The sequence below is a fragment of the Taudactylus pleione genome, unplaced genomic scaffold (assembly GCF_031769625.1).
Source record: "Taudactylus pleione unplaced genomic scaffold, aTauple2 ptg000937l, whole genome shotgun sequence".
NCBI lineage: Eukaryota > Metazoa > Chordata > Amphibia > Anura > Myobatrachidae > Taudactylus > Taudactylus pleione.
In genome coordinates this window covers 2343197-2358806 of record NW_028285338.1, presented here as the reverse complement: position 1 = coordinate 2358806, position 15610 = coordinate 2343197, and the positions used below count along the sequence as shown (strand labels likewise).

At 46.0% G+C, this 15610-nt stretch overlaps 1 protein-coding gene across 1 annotated transcript in view; it reads right to left on the bottom strand.

Moving 5' to 3' along the window:
- LOC148473307 (tyrosine-protein kinase-like) overlaps nucleotides 1–7773 on the bottom strand; it is a 68097-nt gene extending 60324 nt beyond the window's left edge. Inside the window, exon 1 of the mRNA XM_088459811.1 lies at nucleotides 7199–7773. Coding sequence (XP_088315937.1) covers nucleotides 7199–7755 — 557 coding nt within the window. The 5' untranslated portion in view covers nucleotides 7756–7773. The remainder of the gene's footprint in view (nucleotides 1–7198) is intronic.
- Between the last annotated feature and the right edge of the window lie 7837 nt (nucleotides 7774–15610).

The following is a 15610-nucleotide window of genomic DNA, read 5'->3' as shown; positions in this document are numbered from 1 at the left end:
CAGGTATAGCACTGACGTGCACTTGGGATCTGTAGTGAAGCAAATGGGAGAATGTCCAGATAGTGACAGTCCAGTATGCATGTGTGGTGAGGCTGAGGTGAATTACAGACTGAGGTGAATTACAGACTGAGATAAATTGGAGGCTGAGGTGAATTGCAGGCTGAGGTAAATTGGAGGCTGAGGTAAATTGGAGGCTGAGGTGAAGTGCAGGTTGAGGTGAATTGTCCAGAGGAAATGTGAGAGGAGGCAAGGTGCAGGGTACAGCTGACACAGGTACTCAGGCAAGGGGAAGGTAATGGAGGATTCAGGGTAGTCCAGCGGGGTTGGAGCAGACAAGCAGGCAGGTAGCGTTCCACAGGTAACAGGTGGTGAGCACAGGGAACTCTCTCTCAGCTATGCTGAGAAACACTTTGCACTGGCAATGAAGTGAGGCTCTGAACCTCCCTAAATACCAAGTGCTGTGCCGTGACTGGCCAGACAGAGCATGTGACAAACCAGAATTGGGCGATTAGGTCACATGACCGGAGGCAAGATGACGGCGCCCATGCAGGAGTGGAACGGAAGCACCACCAGGCCTCACCAGCCCAAAGTGACAACATGCCCGCACAGTATCACGCACAGCCAATGCCACTCGCCAAACACCAGCGCCATCGCCAGACGCCCCCCTCCATAGTGACCTCACAGGTAATACCCGTCGTCCACCATGCCGAGAAACTCTGGTCGTGACAATGTCCTCAAGGAGGAGTTACTCACAGAACAAAACATAGAATGCATCAAGTGGAGATACCCAACAACATTCTAGTGTTCCTGAAGAGCGGGATTCCATATAGCATGGCACAAATATGAAGAAACCCACCTGCCAATTATGGTATAAGCAATATGCCTCCTCCCCATACCCATGTGTAGCATAGCCACCCTGAAATCCTTTTTAGCTTTGTGGTAAGGACAAAAAACATTAACATATGTACCCTTATGAATCCCATCACCAATACTCCAATGCAGACCTATAAGTACCGCTGCATGATCACAGTGCACAACACCACTTACAGTACATCACCATACAGGACATCACCATACAGTACACCACCATACAGTACATCCCCATACAGTGCATCACCATACAGGACATCACCATACAGTACACCACCATACAGTACATCCCCATACAGGACATCACCATACAGTACACCACCATACAGTACATCACCATACAGGACATCACCATACAGTACACCACCATACAGTACATCACCATACAGTACATCACCATACAGTCCATCACCATACAGTCCACCACCATACAGTCCATCGCCATACAGTCCATCACCATACAGTGCATCCCATACAGTGCATCACCATACAGTGCATCACCATACAGTACATCACCACACAGTACATCCCACACAGTGCATCACCATACAGTCCATCACCATACAGTGCATCCCCATACAGTGCATTCCATACAGTCCATCACCATACAGTGCATCACCATACAGTCCATCACCATACAGTGCATCACCATACAGTCCACCACCATACAGTGCAACACCATACAGTCCATCACCAAACAGTCCACCACCATACAGGACACCACCATACAGGACACCACCATACAGTCCATCACCATACAGTGCATCCCCATACAGTGCATTCCATACAGTCCATCACCATACAGTCCATCACCATACAGTCCATCACCATACAGTGCATCACCATACAGTCCATCACCATACAGTACACCACCATACAGTGCATCACCATACAGTCCACCACCATACAGTCCACCACCATACAGGACACCACCATACAGGACACAACCATACAGTCCACCACCATACAGTGCATCCCCATACAGTGCATTCCATACAGTCCATCACCATACAGTCCATCACCATACAGTCCATCACCATACAGTCCATCACCATACAGTCCATCACCATAATGTACACCACCATACAGTGCATCACCACACAGTCCATCACCATACAGTCCACCACCATACAGGACACCACAATACAGGACACCACCATACAGTCCATCACCATACAGTCTATCACCATACAGGACACCACCATACAGCCCATCACCATACAGTCCATCACCATAAAGTGCATCCCCATACAGTGCATCCCATACAGTGCATCATCATACAGTGCATCACCATACAGTACATCCCACACAGTGCATCACCATACAGTCCATCACCATACAGTGCATCCCCATACAGTGCATTCCCATACAGTGCATTCCATACAGTACATCACCATACAGTCCATCACCATACAGTCCATCACCATACAGTGCATCACCATACAGTCCATCACCATACAGTACACCACCATACAGTGCATCACCATACAGTCCATCACCATACAGTCCACCACCATACAGGACACCACCATACAGGACACAACCATACAGTCCACCACCATACAGTGCATCCCCATACAGTGCATTCCATACAGTCCATCACCATACAGTCCATCACCATACAGTACATCACCATACAGTACACCACCATACAGTGCATCACCACACAGTCCATCACCACACAGTCCATCACCATACAGTCCACCACCATACAGGACACCACCATACAGGACACCACCATACAGTCCATCACCATACAGTCTATCACCATACAGGACACCACCATACAGTCCATCACCATACAGTGCATCCCCATAAAGTGCATCCCCATACAGTGCATCCCATACAGTGCATCATCATACAGTACATCACCATACAGTACATCCCACACAGTGCATCACCATACAGTCCATCACCATACAGTGCATCCCCATACAGTGCATTCCCATACAGTGCATTCCATACAGTACATCACCATACAGTGCATCCCATACAGTGCATCACCATACAGTACATCACCATACAGTGCATCACCGTACAGTACATCACCATACAGTACATCCCACACAGTGCAGCACCATACAGTCAATCACCATACAGTGCATCCCCACACAGTGCATCCCCATACAGTGCATTCCATACAGTACTTCACCATACAGTACATCACCATACAGTCCATCACCATACAGTACACCACCATACAGTGCATCACCATACAGTCCATCACCATACAGTCCATCACCATACAGTACACCACCATACAGTCCATCACCATACAGTGCATCCCCATACAGTACACCACCATACAGTACATCATACAGTCCATCACCATACAGTGCATCACCATACAGTGCATCGCCATACAGTGCATCCCATACAGTCCATCACCATACAGTGCATCCCCATACAGTGCATCCCCATACAGTACATCCCATACAGTGCATCACCATACAGTATGTCCCACACAGTGCATCACCATACAGTCCATCACCATACAGTGCATCCCCATACAGTGCATCCCCATACAGTACATCCCATACAGTGCATCACCATACAGTACATCACCACACAGTACATCCCACACAGTGCATCACCATACAGTCCATCCCCATACAGTGCATCCCCATACAGTACATCCCATACAGTGCATCACCATACAGTACGTCCCACACAGTGCATCACCATACAGTCCATCACCATACAGTGCATCCCCATACAGTGCATCCCCATACAGTACATCCCATACAGTGCATCACCATACAGTACATCACCACACAGTACATCCCACACAGTGCATCACCATACAGTCCATCCCCATACAGTGCATACCCATACAGTGCATCCCCATACAGTGCATTCCATACAGTACATCACCATACAGTGCATCCCATACAGTACATCACCATACAGTGCATCCCATACAGTACATCACCATACAGTACATCCCATACAGTATATCCCCATACAGTGCATCACCATACAGTGCATCCCATACAGTGCATTCCATACAGTACATCACCATACAGTGCATCCCATACAGTGCATCACCATACAGTACATCACCATACAGTACATCCCATACAGTGCATCACCATACAGTACGTCCCACACAGTGCATCACCATACAGTCCATCACCATACAGTGCATCCCCATACAGTGCATCCCCATACAGTACATCCCATACAGTGCATCACCATACAGTACATCACATACAGTGCATCACCATACAGTACATCACCATACAGTATATACCCATACAGTGCTTCACCATACAGTACATCACCATACAGTACATCCCATACAGTATATCCCCATACAGTGCATCACCATACAGTACATCACCATACAGTACATCCCATACAGTCCATCCCATACAGTCCATCACCATACAGTACATCACCATACAGTACATCCCCATACAGTGCATCCCATATAGTACATCCCCATACAGTACATCCCATACAGTCCATCACCATACAGTGCATCACCATAGAGTACATCACGATACAGTCCATCACCATACAGTACATCCCATACAGTCCATCCCCATACAGTGCATCCCCATACAGTGCATCACCATACAGTCCATCACCATACAGTCCATCACCATAGAGTACATCACGATACAGTCCATCACCATACAGTACATCACCATACAGTGCATCCCCATACAGGACATCACCATACAGTGCATCCCATATAGTACATAACCATACAGTGCATCCCATACAGTCCACCACCATACAGTGCATCCCCATACAGTACGCACCATAAAGTCCATCCCCATACAGTCCATCACCATACAGTACATCCCCAGCAGGCCCTTACTGTCAAGGCATGCTGGTACTTGTGCTTCTCTATGTGCAAGGATGGCTTGCTGGGACCTGTAGTTCCAACAACACTATTGCTTACATTTTTGACACCATTTACCCTGCACCCAACACCTCCAGGGATCAGGGAAGAGCCCTGGGCTTAAGCCCAAGGCTGGTTGATCCAGGGGAGGGGAGACCCCATTTCAATTTTGGAGCCCTGGGCTGACCAGTTTGGGGCTGGTTGCCATTATGGCAGGAGGACCCTTCGCTGGGTGTCCCCCTAATAAAGTATAGACCCCCGGCTGGTTCAGCCTGGTACTGGTTATTATAAAATAAAATGTGGATCCCACACTGTTTTCCCTCAATTTTCCAGTACCAGATCGAGCTCAGAAGTCCGGGGCTAATTATGCTTTTTGGGGGGAACCCATGCAATATATATATTTTTAAAAATGAACCCTTTTATTTAATACTTTTAGCATGAAAGCCTGCGATGATCATACTGATCTGTGCAGTGTTCTGGTCACAGGTAGCTATTTATTATTGCATTGTGCTTTGATTTTGGTGCAATTTCCATCGCTTTGACAACTGAGATTCTTAGTAAATCTGTGATTTGCAGTCTTATTAATTGCTAACCATATGATGTTTGGTCTGATGGTGAATTGCCGTGCGTTGGAGTGTGAAGTCGTATTTCACCTGCGATTTGCTGCTGTTCTGGGCTTTAGTAAATCTCAGATTTGCATAATCACATCAGCTCAGATCAGCACCAAATGAACTAAAAACGAATCTTAGTAAATGTACCCCTAGGGGTGTAAAACTTACTCCTCATCCTCCAATATCACAGCAATGTTCTCTTCATTATGTTCCAGCATCCCTGGGAATAGCCAATCTCTGCAGCGAGAACACATCGCCAGCCCCATCCCGTCCCGCGAGTCTGCACCTGGGGCATCAGAGTGTGACCACAAGGAAGTGTGTTGTGTGCAGGAATGTGCAGGTGGGCGGGTCACTCATTCCTCATACCTGTCCTCCTCTCTTACCTGTGCCAGGTGTCTCACACATACCTCAGGCTGATTCTGAGTCGCATGTTAGTTGCAATGTGCACGGATCTAGTAAAATTCAGAATACGGCGCTTGCGCTAAAGGGATAAAACGGCGTCTGCACATGCGCTGGATCAGATATCTGAACAAGGGTGGAGTCTACTAGTGCATACGGATTGTTGTATCATGGGATTGCTGCGGGTGCTCGATCATAGCACGCGGATGGAGATGTACAATGTGATCTGTGCTGTGTGATTATATAATGTGCTATGTGATTGTATGATCACATTGCAAAGACAACATTGTACAACCCCATAGTACATTATATAATCACACAGCACAGACCACATTATATTATCACACAGCACAGAACACATTGTACAATCACATTGCAAAGACAATATTGTACAATGGCCCTGATTCAGACCCGCTCGCTGCTGTGGGTGACCACCCACAGCTTTAGCGAGCGGCCAGGTGATGGTCACGATCGGGGCTTGTGACGAGACCCTTGTGGTAGGGTCTCGTTACCGCAAGCCCCAGTGAACTTCCGGCTCTAACAGAGGACCTCATTGAAAATGCGAGCGCTCGCTCTGAATGAGGGCGGCTGCATCTCTAAAAAGAGCCGGCCTCCTGGCCGCTCACTAAGTTTCTGTGCTGTGTGATTGTACAATGTGGTCTGTGCTGTGTGATTGTACAATGTGTTCTGTGCTGTGTGATTGTACAATGTGTTCTGGGCTGTGATTGTACAATGTGCTGTGTGATTGTACAATGTGTTCTGGGCTGTGATTGTACAATGTGCTGTGTGATTGTACAATGTGTTCTGTGCTGTGTGATTGTACAATGTGTTCTGTGCTGTGTGATTGTACAATGTGTTCTGTGCTGTGTTATTGTACAATGTGTTCTGTGCTATGTGATTGTACAATGTGGTCTGTGTTATGTGATTGTACAATGTGTTCTGTGCTGTGTGATTGTACAATGTGTTCTGCGCTGTGTGATTGTACAATGTATTCTGTGCTATGTGATTGTACAATGACATCTTATTCTCAGTATCTGTTTTTTTTCGCTCATTGCTGCTCTTCACCTTTACAAACCCCACATTACACCTATGGTGTCTGTATCCCTGGCTTCATATGAGTTACACTGAGGTTCTGCAGCTGTAAATATGATTTCTATGTTTCTATGCATCAATATAAAGGAATTATTGGAATGTAGTCAGATTGTCAACAGATATGATGCCGGCAATGTGTAAATGGTGACATTCTAGACAGACCGGCAGCAGAGGGTAAGGCTATGGGTGAGGAGGGTTAGGGGGCATTCTGACACCTGAAATATCTGTACGCATCACTGCTGCTATTTATTTCATAAATATATATTATAGTTTGTTAGATTGTGTGACTCTGCCTCTTCCATTTGCTGAAGCCTAATGTCTGCAAATGAGAGAGGAGGCAGATTCAGCAGCAATCTAGTGCGGTACAACTTACTCCTCAGCCTCCAGGCTCCCAGCATTGGCCAGGTAGTTCCGGGGGATGTACCCGGTTTTGCTCTCTCCGTTTTCACTCAGCATCCGCGCGAAATCCCAGTCTCCGTGGGAGTCGATGATTTCTAGGTATTGTCCCTTGGGCACCTCCAGGTCCTCTGCAGATCGGGGCTTGTAGCTGTACTTGGACACCTTTGTGGCTCGGCTCAGCCCCCCAGCACTCTGCCTGGGGTTGCTGAAATGGCTGTAGATGTCCTCCCTGGGTACAAATCCATGGTTATCATGTCCATCCAGAATGTTCTGCATCTTCTGCACATTAACAATGTTCTCCAGCTTTGGGGTATGGGGTTTGTACATCTTGATGGACTCATGTTTGCTGTTTGGTTGGACTTCTGTCTTTGGTGTAATGAAGGAATGAAAGGTAGGCTCTTGGTGTTTTATGTCTGGGTCGCTGGTTCTTGTGACCACACTTTGTTGAGGTAGATCTGTGACCGGTGTGGGGGGTCTGCAGCAGGAACAGGGACAGCGGGCGCAGGATCTCTTACACATAGTCAGCCCCATCCCGTCCTGTGTGTCTGCACCTGGAGCAGCAGAGTGTGACTACAAGGAAATGTGTTGTGTGCAGGAATCTTACAGGTGGGCGGGTCTCCCTCACTCCTTCCTTGTACCTGTCCTCCTCTCTCACCTGTGCCAGGTGACACACACACAATTCTCTCTGTAGATGCCATGTGAGGAAAAACAGGTGGCATCAGTCCTGCCCAGGGTGCTATGTGTGTGGTGTTTGTATGTACTCCCAGTGTACACTGGCATGTGTTGGGGTAATAGTGAATTTAGGGAGATATGTATCAAAAGCCAATAACTCTACATCCTGTACACCTAGGGGCTGCCTCAGGTAACAGTGCAGCTACTACCAGGAGCGATCAGCGATCAGACATCCAGTATAACGCTGCAGTATATGTTCTGCTATCACCATCTTAGGAGAAAAGGAATGAAGAAATCCATTATAAGCTCAATGTTTTTTTTTTAATATTTTTAAACCCCTTCCCTGCTGAGGATTTTCTCACCCTGAGGCCACTTTCTGATGTCAGCGCTCGTCACATTCCAGCATCAGTATCACTGATTTGTTTCATGTGGTTCCCAGACAAATTATACCATACCTTGTTATTCTTTTTTTTGAAGACTTTGTATTCTCAGAGAATACACATTATAACTAGAGATGAGCGGGTCCGGTTCTCAGAGAATACACATTATAACTAGAGATGAGCGGGTCCGGTTCTCAGAGAATACACATTATAACTAGAGATGAGCGGGTCCGGTTCTCAGAGACTACACATTATAACTAGAGATGAGCGGGTCCGGTTCTCAGAGAATACACATTATAACTAGAGATGATCGGGTCCGATTCTCAGAGAATACACATTATAACTAGAGAAGAGCGGGTCCGGTTCTCAGAGAATGCACATTATAACTAGAGATGATCGGGTCCGGATCTCAGAGAACACACATTATAACTAGAGATGATCGGGTCCGGTTCTCTGAGAACACACATTATAACTACAGATGAGCGGGTCCGGTTCTCGGAGAATACACATTATAACTAGAGATGAGCGGGTCCGGTTCTCGGAGAATACACATTATAACTAGAGATGAGCGGGTCCGGTTCTCAGAGAATACACATTATAACTACAGATGAGCGGGTCCGGTTCTCGGAGAATACACATTATAACTAGAGATGATCGGGTCCGGTTCTCAGAGAATACACATTGTAACTAGAGATGAGCGGGTCCGGTTCTCAGAGAATACACATTATAACTAGAGATGAGCGGGTCCGGTTCTCAGAGAATGCACATTATAACTAGAGATGAGCGGGTCCGGTTCTCAGAGAATGCACATTATAACTAGAGATGAGCGGGTCCGGTTCTCAGAGAATGCACATTATAACTAGAGATGAGCGGGTCTGGTTCTCAGAGACTACACATTATAACTAGAGATGAGCGGGTCCGGTTCTCAGAGAATACACATTATAACTAGAGATGAGCGGGTCCGGTTCTCGGAGAATACACATTATAACTAGAGATGAGCGGGTCCGGTTCTCGGAGAATACACATTATAACTAGAGATGAGCGGGTCCGGTTCTCAGAGAATACACATTATAACTAGAGATGAGCGGGTGCGGTTCTCAGAGAATACACATTATAACTAGAGATTAGCGGGTCCGGTTCTCGGAGAATACACATTATAACTAGAGATGAGCGGGTCCGGTTCTCGGAGAATACACATTATAACTAGAGATGAGCGGGTCCGGTTCTCGGAGAATACACATTATAACTAGAGATGATCGGGTCCGGTTCTCAGAGACTACACATTATAACTAGAGATAAGCGGATCCGGTTCTCAGAGAATACACATTATAACTAGAGATGAGCGGGTCCGGTTCTCGGAGAATACACATTATAACTAGAGATGAGCGGGTCCGGTTCTCAGAGAATACACATTATAACTAGAGATAAGCGAGTCTGGTTCTCAGAGAATGCGCATTATAACTAGAGATGAGCGGGTCCAGTTCTAAGAGAATGCCCATTATAACTAGGAATGAGCGGGTCCGGTTCTCAGAGAATACACATTATAACTAGGGATGAGCGGGTCCGGTTCTCAGAGAATACACATTATAACTAGAGATGAGCGGGTCCGGTTCTCAGAGACTACACATTATAACTAGAGATGAGCGGGTCCGGTTCTCAGAGACTACACATTATAACTAGAGATGAGCGGGTCCGGTTCTCAGAGAATACACATTATAACTAGAGATGAGCGGGTCCGGTTCTCAGAGAATACACATTATAACTAGAGATGAGCGGGTCCGGTTCTCAGAGAATACACATTATAACTAGAGATGAGCGGGTCCGGTTCTCAGAGAATACACATTATAACTAGAGATGAGCGGGTCCGGCTCTCAGAGAATACACATTATAACTAGAGATGAGCGGGTCCGGATCTCAGAGAATACACATTATAACTAGTGATGATCGGGTTCGGGTCTCATAGACTACACATTATAACTAGAGATGAGCGAGTCCGGTTCTCAGAGAATACACATTATAACTAGAGATGAGCGGGTCCGGTTCTCAGAGAATACACATAACTAGAGATGATCGGGTCCGGCTCTCAGAGAATGCACATTATAACTAGTGATGATCGGGTCCAGTTCACAGAGAATAAACATTATATCTAGAGATGAGCGGGTCCGGTTTACAGAGAATACACATTATAACTAGAGATGAGCGGGTCCGGTTCTCAGAGAATACACATTATAACTAGAGATGAGCGGGGCCGGTTCTCAGAGAATGCACATTATAACTAGTGATGATCGGGTCTGGTTCTCAGAGAATACACATTATAAATAGAGATGATCGGGTCCGGTTCTCAGAGAATACACATTATAACTCGAGATGATCGGGTCCGGTTCTCAGAGAATACACATTATAACTAGAGATGATCGGGTCCGGTTCTCAGAGAATACACATTATAACTAGAGATGATCGGGTCCGGTTCTCAGAGACTACACATTATAACTAGAGATGAGCGGGTCCGGTTCTCAGAGAATACACATTATAACTAGAGATGAGCGAGTCCGGTTCTCAGAGAATACACATTATAACTAGAGATGAGCGAGTCCGGTTCTCAGAGAATAAACATTATAACTAGAGATGATCGGGTCCGGTTCTCAGAGACTACACATTATAACTAGAGATGAGCGGGTCCGGTTCTCAGAGAATACACATTATAAATAGAGATGATCGGGTCCGGTTCTCAGAGAATAAACATTATAACTAGAGATGAGCGGGTCCGGTTCTCAGAGAATACACATTATAACTAGAGATGAGCGGGTCCGGTTCTCAGAGAATACACATTATAACTAGAGATGAGCGAGTCAGGTTCTCAGAGACTACACATTATAACTAGAGATGAGCGGGTCCGGTTCTCAGAGAATACACATTATAACTAGAGATGAGCGGGTCCGGTTCTCAGAGAATACACATTATAACTAGAGATGAGCGGGTCCGGTTCTCAGAGAATACACATTATAACTAGAGATGAGCGGGTCCGGCTCTCAGAGAATACACATTATAACTAGAGATGAGCGGGTCCGGATCTCAGAGAATACACATTATAACTAGTGATGATCGGGTTCGGGTCTCATAGACTACACATTATAACTAGAGATGAGCGAGTCCGGTTCTCAGAGAATACACATTATAACTAGAGATGAGCGGGTCCGGTTCTCAGAGAATACACATAACTAGAGATGATCGGGTCCGGCTCTCAGAGAATGCACATTATAACTAGTGATGATCGGGTCCAGTTCACAGAGAATAAACATTATATCTAGAGATGAGCGGGTCCGGTTTACAGAGAATACACATTATAACTAGAGATGAGCGGGTCCGGTTCTCAGAGAATACACATTATAACTAGAGATGAGCGGGGCCGGTTCTCAGAGAATGCACATTATAACTAGTGATGATCGGGTCTGGTTCTCAGAGAATACACATTATAAATAGAGATGATCGGGTCCGGTTCTCAGAGAATACACATTATAACTCGAGATGATCGGGTCCGGTTCTCAGAGAATACACATTATAACTAGAGATGATCGGGTCCGGTTCTCAGAGAATACACATTATAACTAGAGATGATCGGGTCCGGTTCTCAGAGACTACACATTATAACTAGAGATGAGCGGGTCCGGTTCTCAGAGAATACACATTATAACTAGAGATGAGCGAGTCCGGTTCTCAGAGAATACACATTATAACTAGAGATGAGCGAGTCCGGTTCTCAGAGAATAAACATTATAACTAGAGATGATCGGGTCCGGTTCTCAGAGACTACACATTATAACTAGAGATGAGCGGGTCCGGTTCTCAGAGAATACACATTATAAATAGAGATGATCGGGTCCGGTTCTCAGAGAATAAACATTATAACTAGAGATGAGCGGGTCCGGTTCTCAGAGAATACACATTATAACTAGAGATGAGCGGGTCCGGTTCTCAGAGAATACACATTATAACTAGAGATGAGCGAGTCAGGTTCTCAGAGACTACACATTATAACTAGAGATGAGCGGGTCCGGTTCTCAGAGAATACACATTATAACTAGAGATGAGCGGGTCCGGTTCTCAGAGAATACACATTATAACTAGAGATGAGCGAGTCAGGTTCTCAGAGACTACACATTATAACTAGAGATGATCGGGTCAGGTTCTCAGAGACTACACATTATAACTAGAGATGAGCGGGTCCGGTTCTCAGAGAATACACATTATAACTAGAGATGAGCGGGTCCGGTTCTCAGAGATTATACATTATAACTAGAGATGAGCGGGTTCGGTTCTCAGAGAATACACATTATAACTAGAGATGAGCGGGTCCGGATCTCAGAGAATACACATTATAATTAGGGGTGTGCACCGGCCACTTTTCGTGTTTTGTGTTTTGGTTTTGGATCTGGATTGGTTTTGCCAAAACCACCCTTCCGTGTTTTGGGTTCTGGGTTTTGTGTTTTGGATCTGTATTTTTTTTTAAAAAAAGCATAAAAACAGCTAAAATCACAGAATGTGTTGGTTTTTCTGCTCCTATGCTATTATTAACCTCAATAACCTTAACTTCCACTAATTTGCAGTCTATTCTGAACACCTCACACCTCACAATAGTGTTTTTATGTCCAAAAGGTTGCACCGAGGTAGCTGGATGACTATACTAAGCGACACTAGTGGGCGGCACAAACACGTGGCCCATCTAGGAGTGACACTGCAGTGGCAGACAGGATGGCAGTTTGAAAAACTAGGCCCCAAACTGTACATAATGCAAAGAAAAAAGAGGTGCAAGATGGAATTGTCCTTGGGCCCTCCCACCCACCCTTATGTTGTATAAACAGGACATGCACACTTTAACAAACCAAACATTTCAGCGCCAGGGTCTGCCACACAACTGTGGCTGAAATTATTGGTTCGTTTGGGCCCCCACAAAACAAGCTGGCAAATAATCTGTCCCTGCACAAACTGGCTCTACGGAGGCAAGATGTCGTCCTCATCCTCCTCATCCACCGATTCCTCACCCTCTTCAGTGTGTACATCCTCATCCTCACTGAGTATTAACTCGTCCCCGCTGGAATCCACAACCACAGGTCCCTCTGTACGTTCTGGAGGCTGGTCTCTCTGGAAGAGTTGATAATTCATTTTTATGAACATCATCTTCTCCACATTTTGTGGAAGCAACCTCCTACGGCTTTCGCTGACAAGGTTCCCGGCTGCACTAAACACGCTTTCGGAGTACACACTGGAGGGGGGGCAACTCAGGTAAAATAGAGCCAGTTTGTACAGGGGCCTCCAAATTGCCTCTTTTTCCTGCCAGTACAGGTACAGACTGTCTGACATGCCTACTTGGATGCTGTCACCGATGTAATCCTTTAACAGACAGACGCAAGCTTGTCGCTGCTGCTTTGAGGATGCAGGTGTGGCTACAGCCCACACATTTCACAAAGACAGAAAAAAAAAGAAGACTTTTTTATTTTGTTTGGAGTGCACTTTGGGGGTTACAGCACCCTTTAACCGACAAGCCAGCCGGCCCTTTACTTATGACACAGGCGCACACAGTCGCTGAATGGCAAAAGTGGCCATACATTTTTCGGGCCACCCAAAGCGTCTCCTGCACACCCCTGTCTCTTTACAGAAAATTCTGCACCACCAAGTTTATTGTGTGAGCAAAACATGGGACGTGCTGGAATTTGCCCAGATGTAATGCCCGCACAATATTGGTGGCGTTGTCAGATATCACAAATCCCCAGGAGAGTCTAAGTGGGGTAAGCCACTGGGCGATGATTTCCCTCAGTTTCTCTAAGAGGTTGTCGGCGGTGTGCCTCTTACTGAAACCGGTGATACACAGCGTAGCCTGCCTTGGATCGAGCTGGCGTTTCTGAGATGCTGCTACTGGTGACGCTGCTGCTGTTGCTGCATAAGGTGATACATCTACCCAGTGGGCTGTCACAGTCATATAGTCCTTAGTCTGCCCTGTTCCACCTGTCCACATGTCCGTGGTTAAGTGGACAATGGGTACAATGGCATTTTTCAGGACACTGAGGACACTTTTTCTGACGTTTCTGTACAGTCTCGGTATCGCCTGCCTAGTGAAGTGGAATCTAGACAGGATTTGGAACCAGGGGCACACTACCTCCATCAATTGTCTAAATCCCACTGCACTAATGGCGGATACCGGACGCATGTCTAACACCAACATAGCAGTCAAGGCCTCAATTATACGTTTTGCTTCAGGATGACTGCTGTCGTACTTCATCCTCATCGCTAGGGACTGTTGGAGGGTCAATTGTTTAGTAAAAGTAGTGATGTTCCTACTTCCTCTCTGGGATGATGAACGACTCCCAGCAGCAGCAACAGCACTAGGAGGAAGAGGTTCTTGATCTTTCTCTATTTTATTTTTATCGGAGAAAGTTTGGTCCTCCATTTATGTTATATTGATATATACGTGCGGCTAAAGCGCACACAAACACAGAAAATATTTTTTTATTTTTGTTGGAGAGTAGTGCACTTTGTGGGTTACACCAGCCTTTAAGAAATGAGCCAGCCGGCCTTTTACTTATGGGACACAGGCGCACGCTTGGCGCTACATTGTTGATGCACGTGCGGCTACTGCGCACACAAGTCACAAACACAGAAAATATATATTTTTTTGGTTTGGACTGGAGTGTACTTTGGGGGTTACAGCACCCTTTAACGGACAAGCCAGCCGGCCCTTTTTATTGCAATAAGAACTTTTGTCCTTTGGAACCACAATATAAGTCTGGAAAGCAATTATTTTTTATGTGATTTGTAGCGCTAAACAGCAACATTTTGTGTATATAGAATTAGGGGTATCAATAGTTGGGGGCTCGTAGTTTGGAGGTCACACTACTAAGAGATCGCAAAATAGCGTATGGATCTCGGTTCCGCAACAAAGGGTGGAAGGCTCCATAAGCAGGAAAGAGCGCACTGTGGACCTCATTCAGAGCCGAACACTATTTGCGGTCGTTCGTTCAGAAAATAGGGGTGGCTATTCAAATGAACCGTTCGCTGTTTGCAGTCTGTTCACGCCTCTATGTCTGAACGAGCGAACAAAACTTGCGGTCGTTTTTTGAATAACTACGCCCCCTGGCCGCTCGCATCCTACGTCATGTCCACTATTTATTAGATTAATCGAGTACATCGACCAGCGTATAAACTGCTCGCTATTCTTGGGGTTGGTTTTTGCTACCACAATCTTGCGAGCAGTTTTGACTATAAAATAACCCAGTGACGTGGTCAATGACGCTGCTGCATTAATTATGCACACCCATAAAACGCCCGTTTTGACCTTTAAG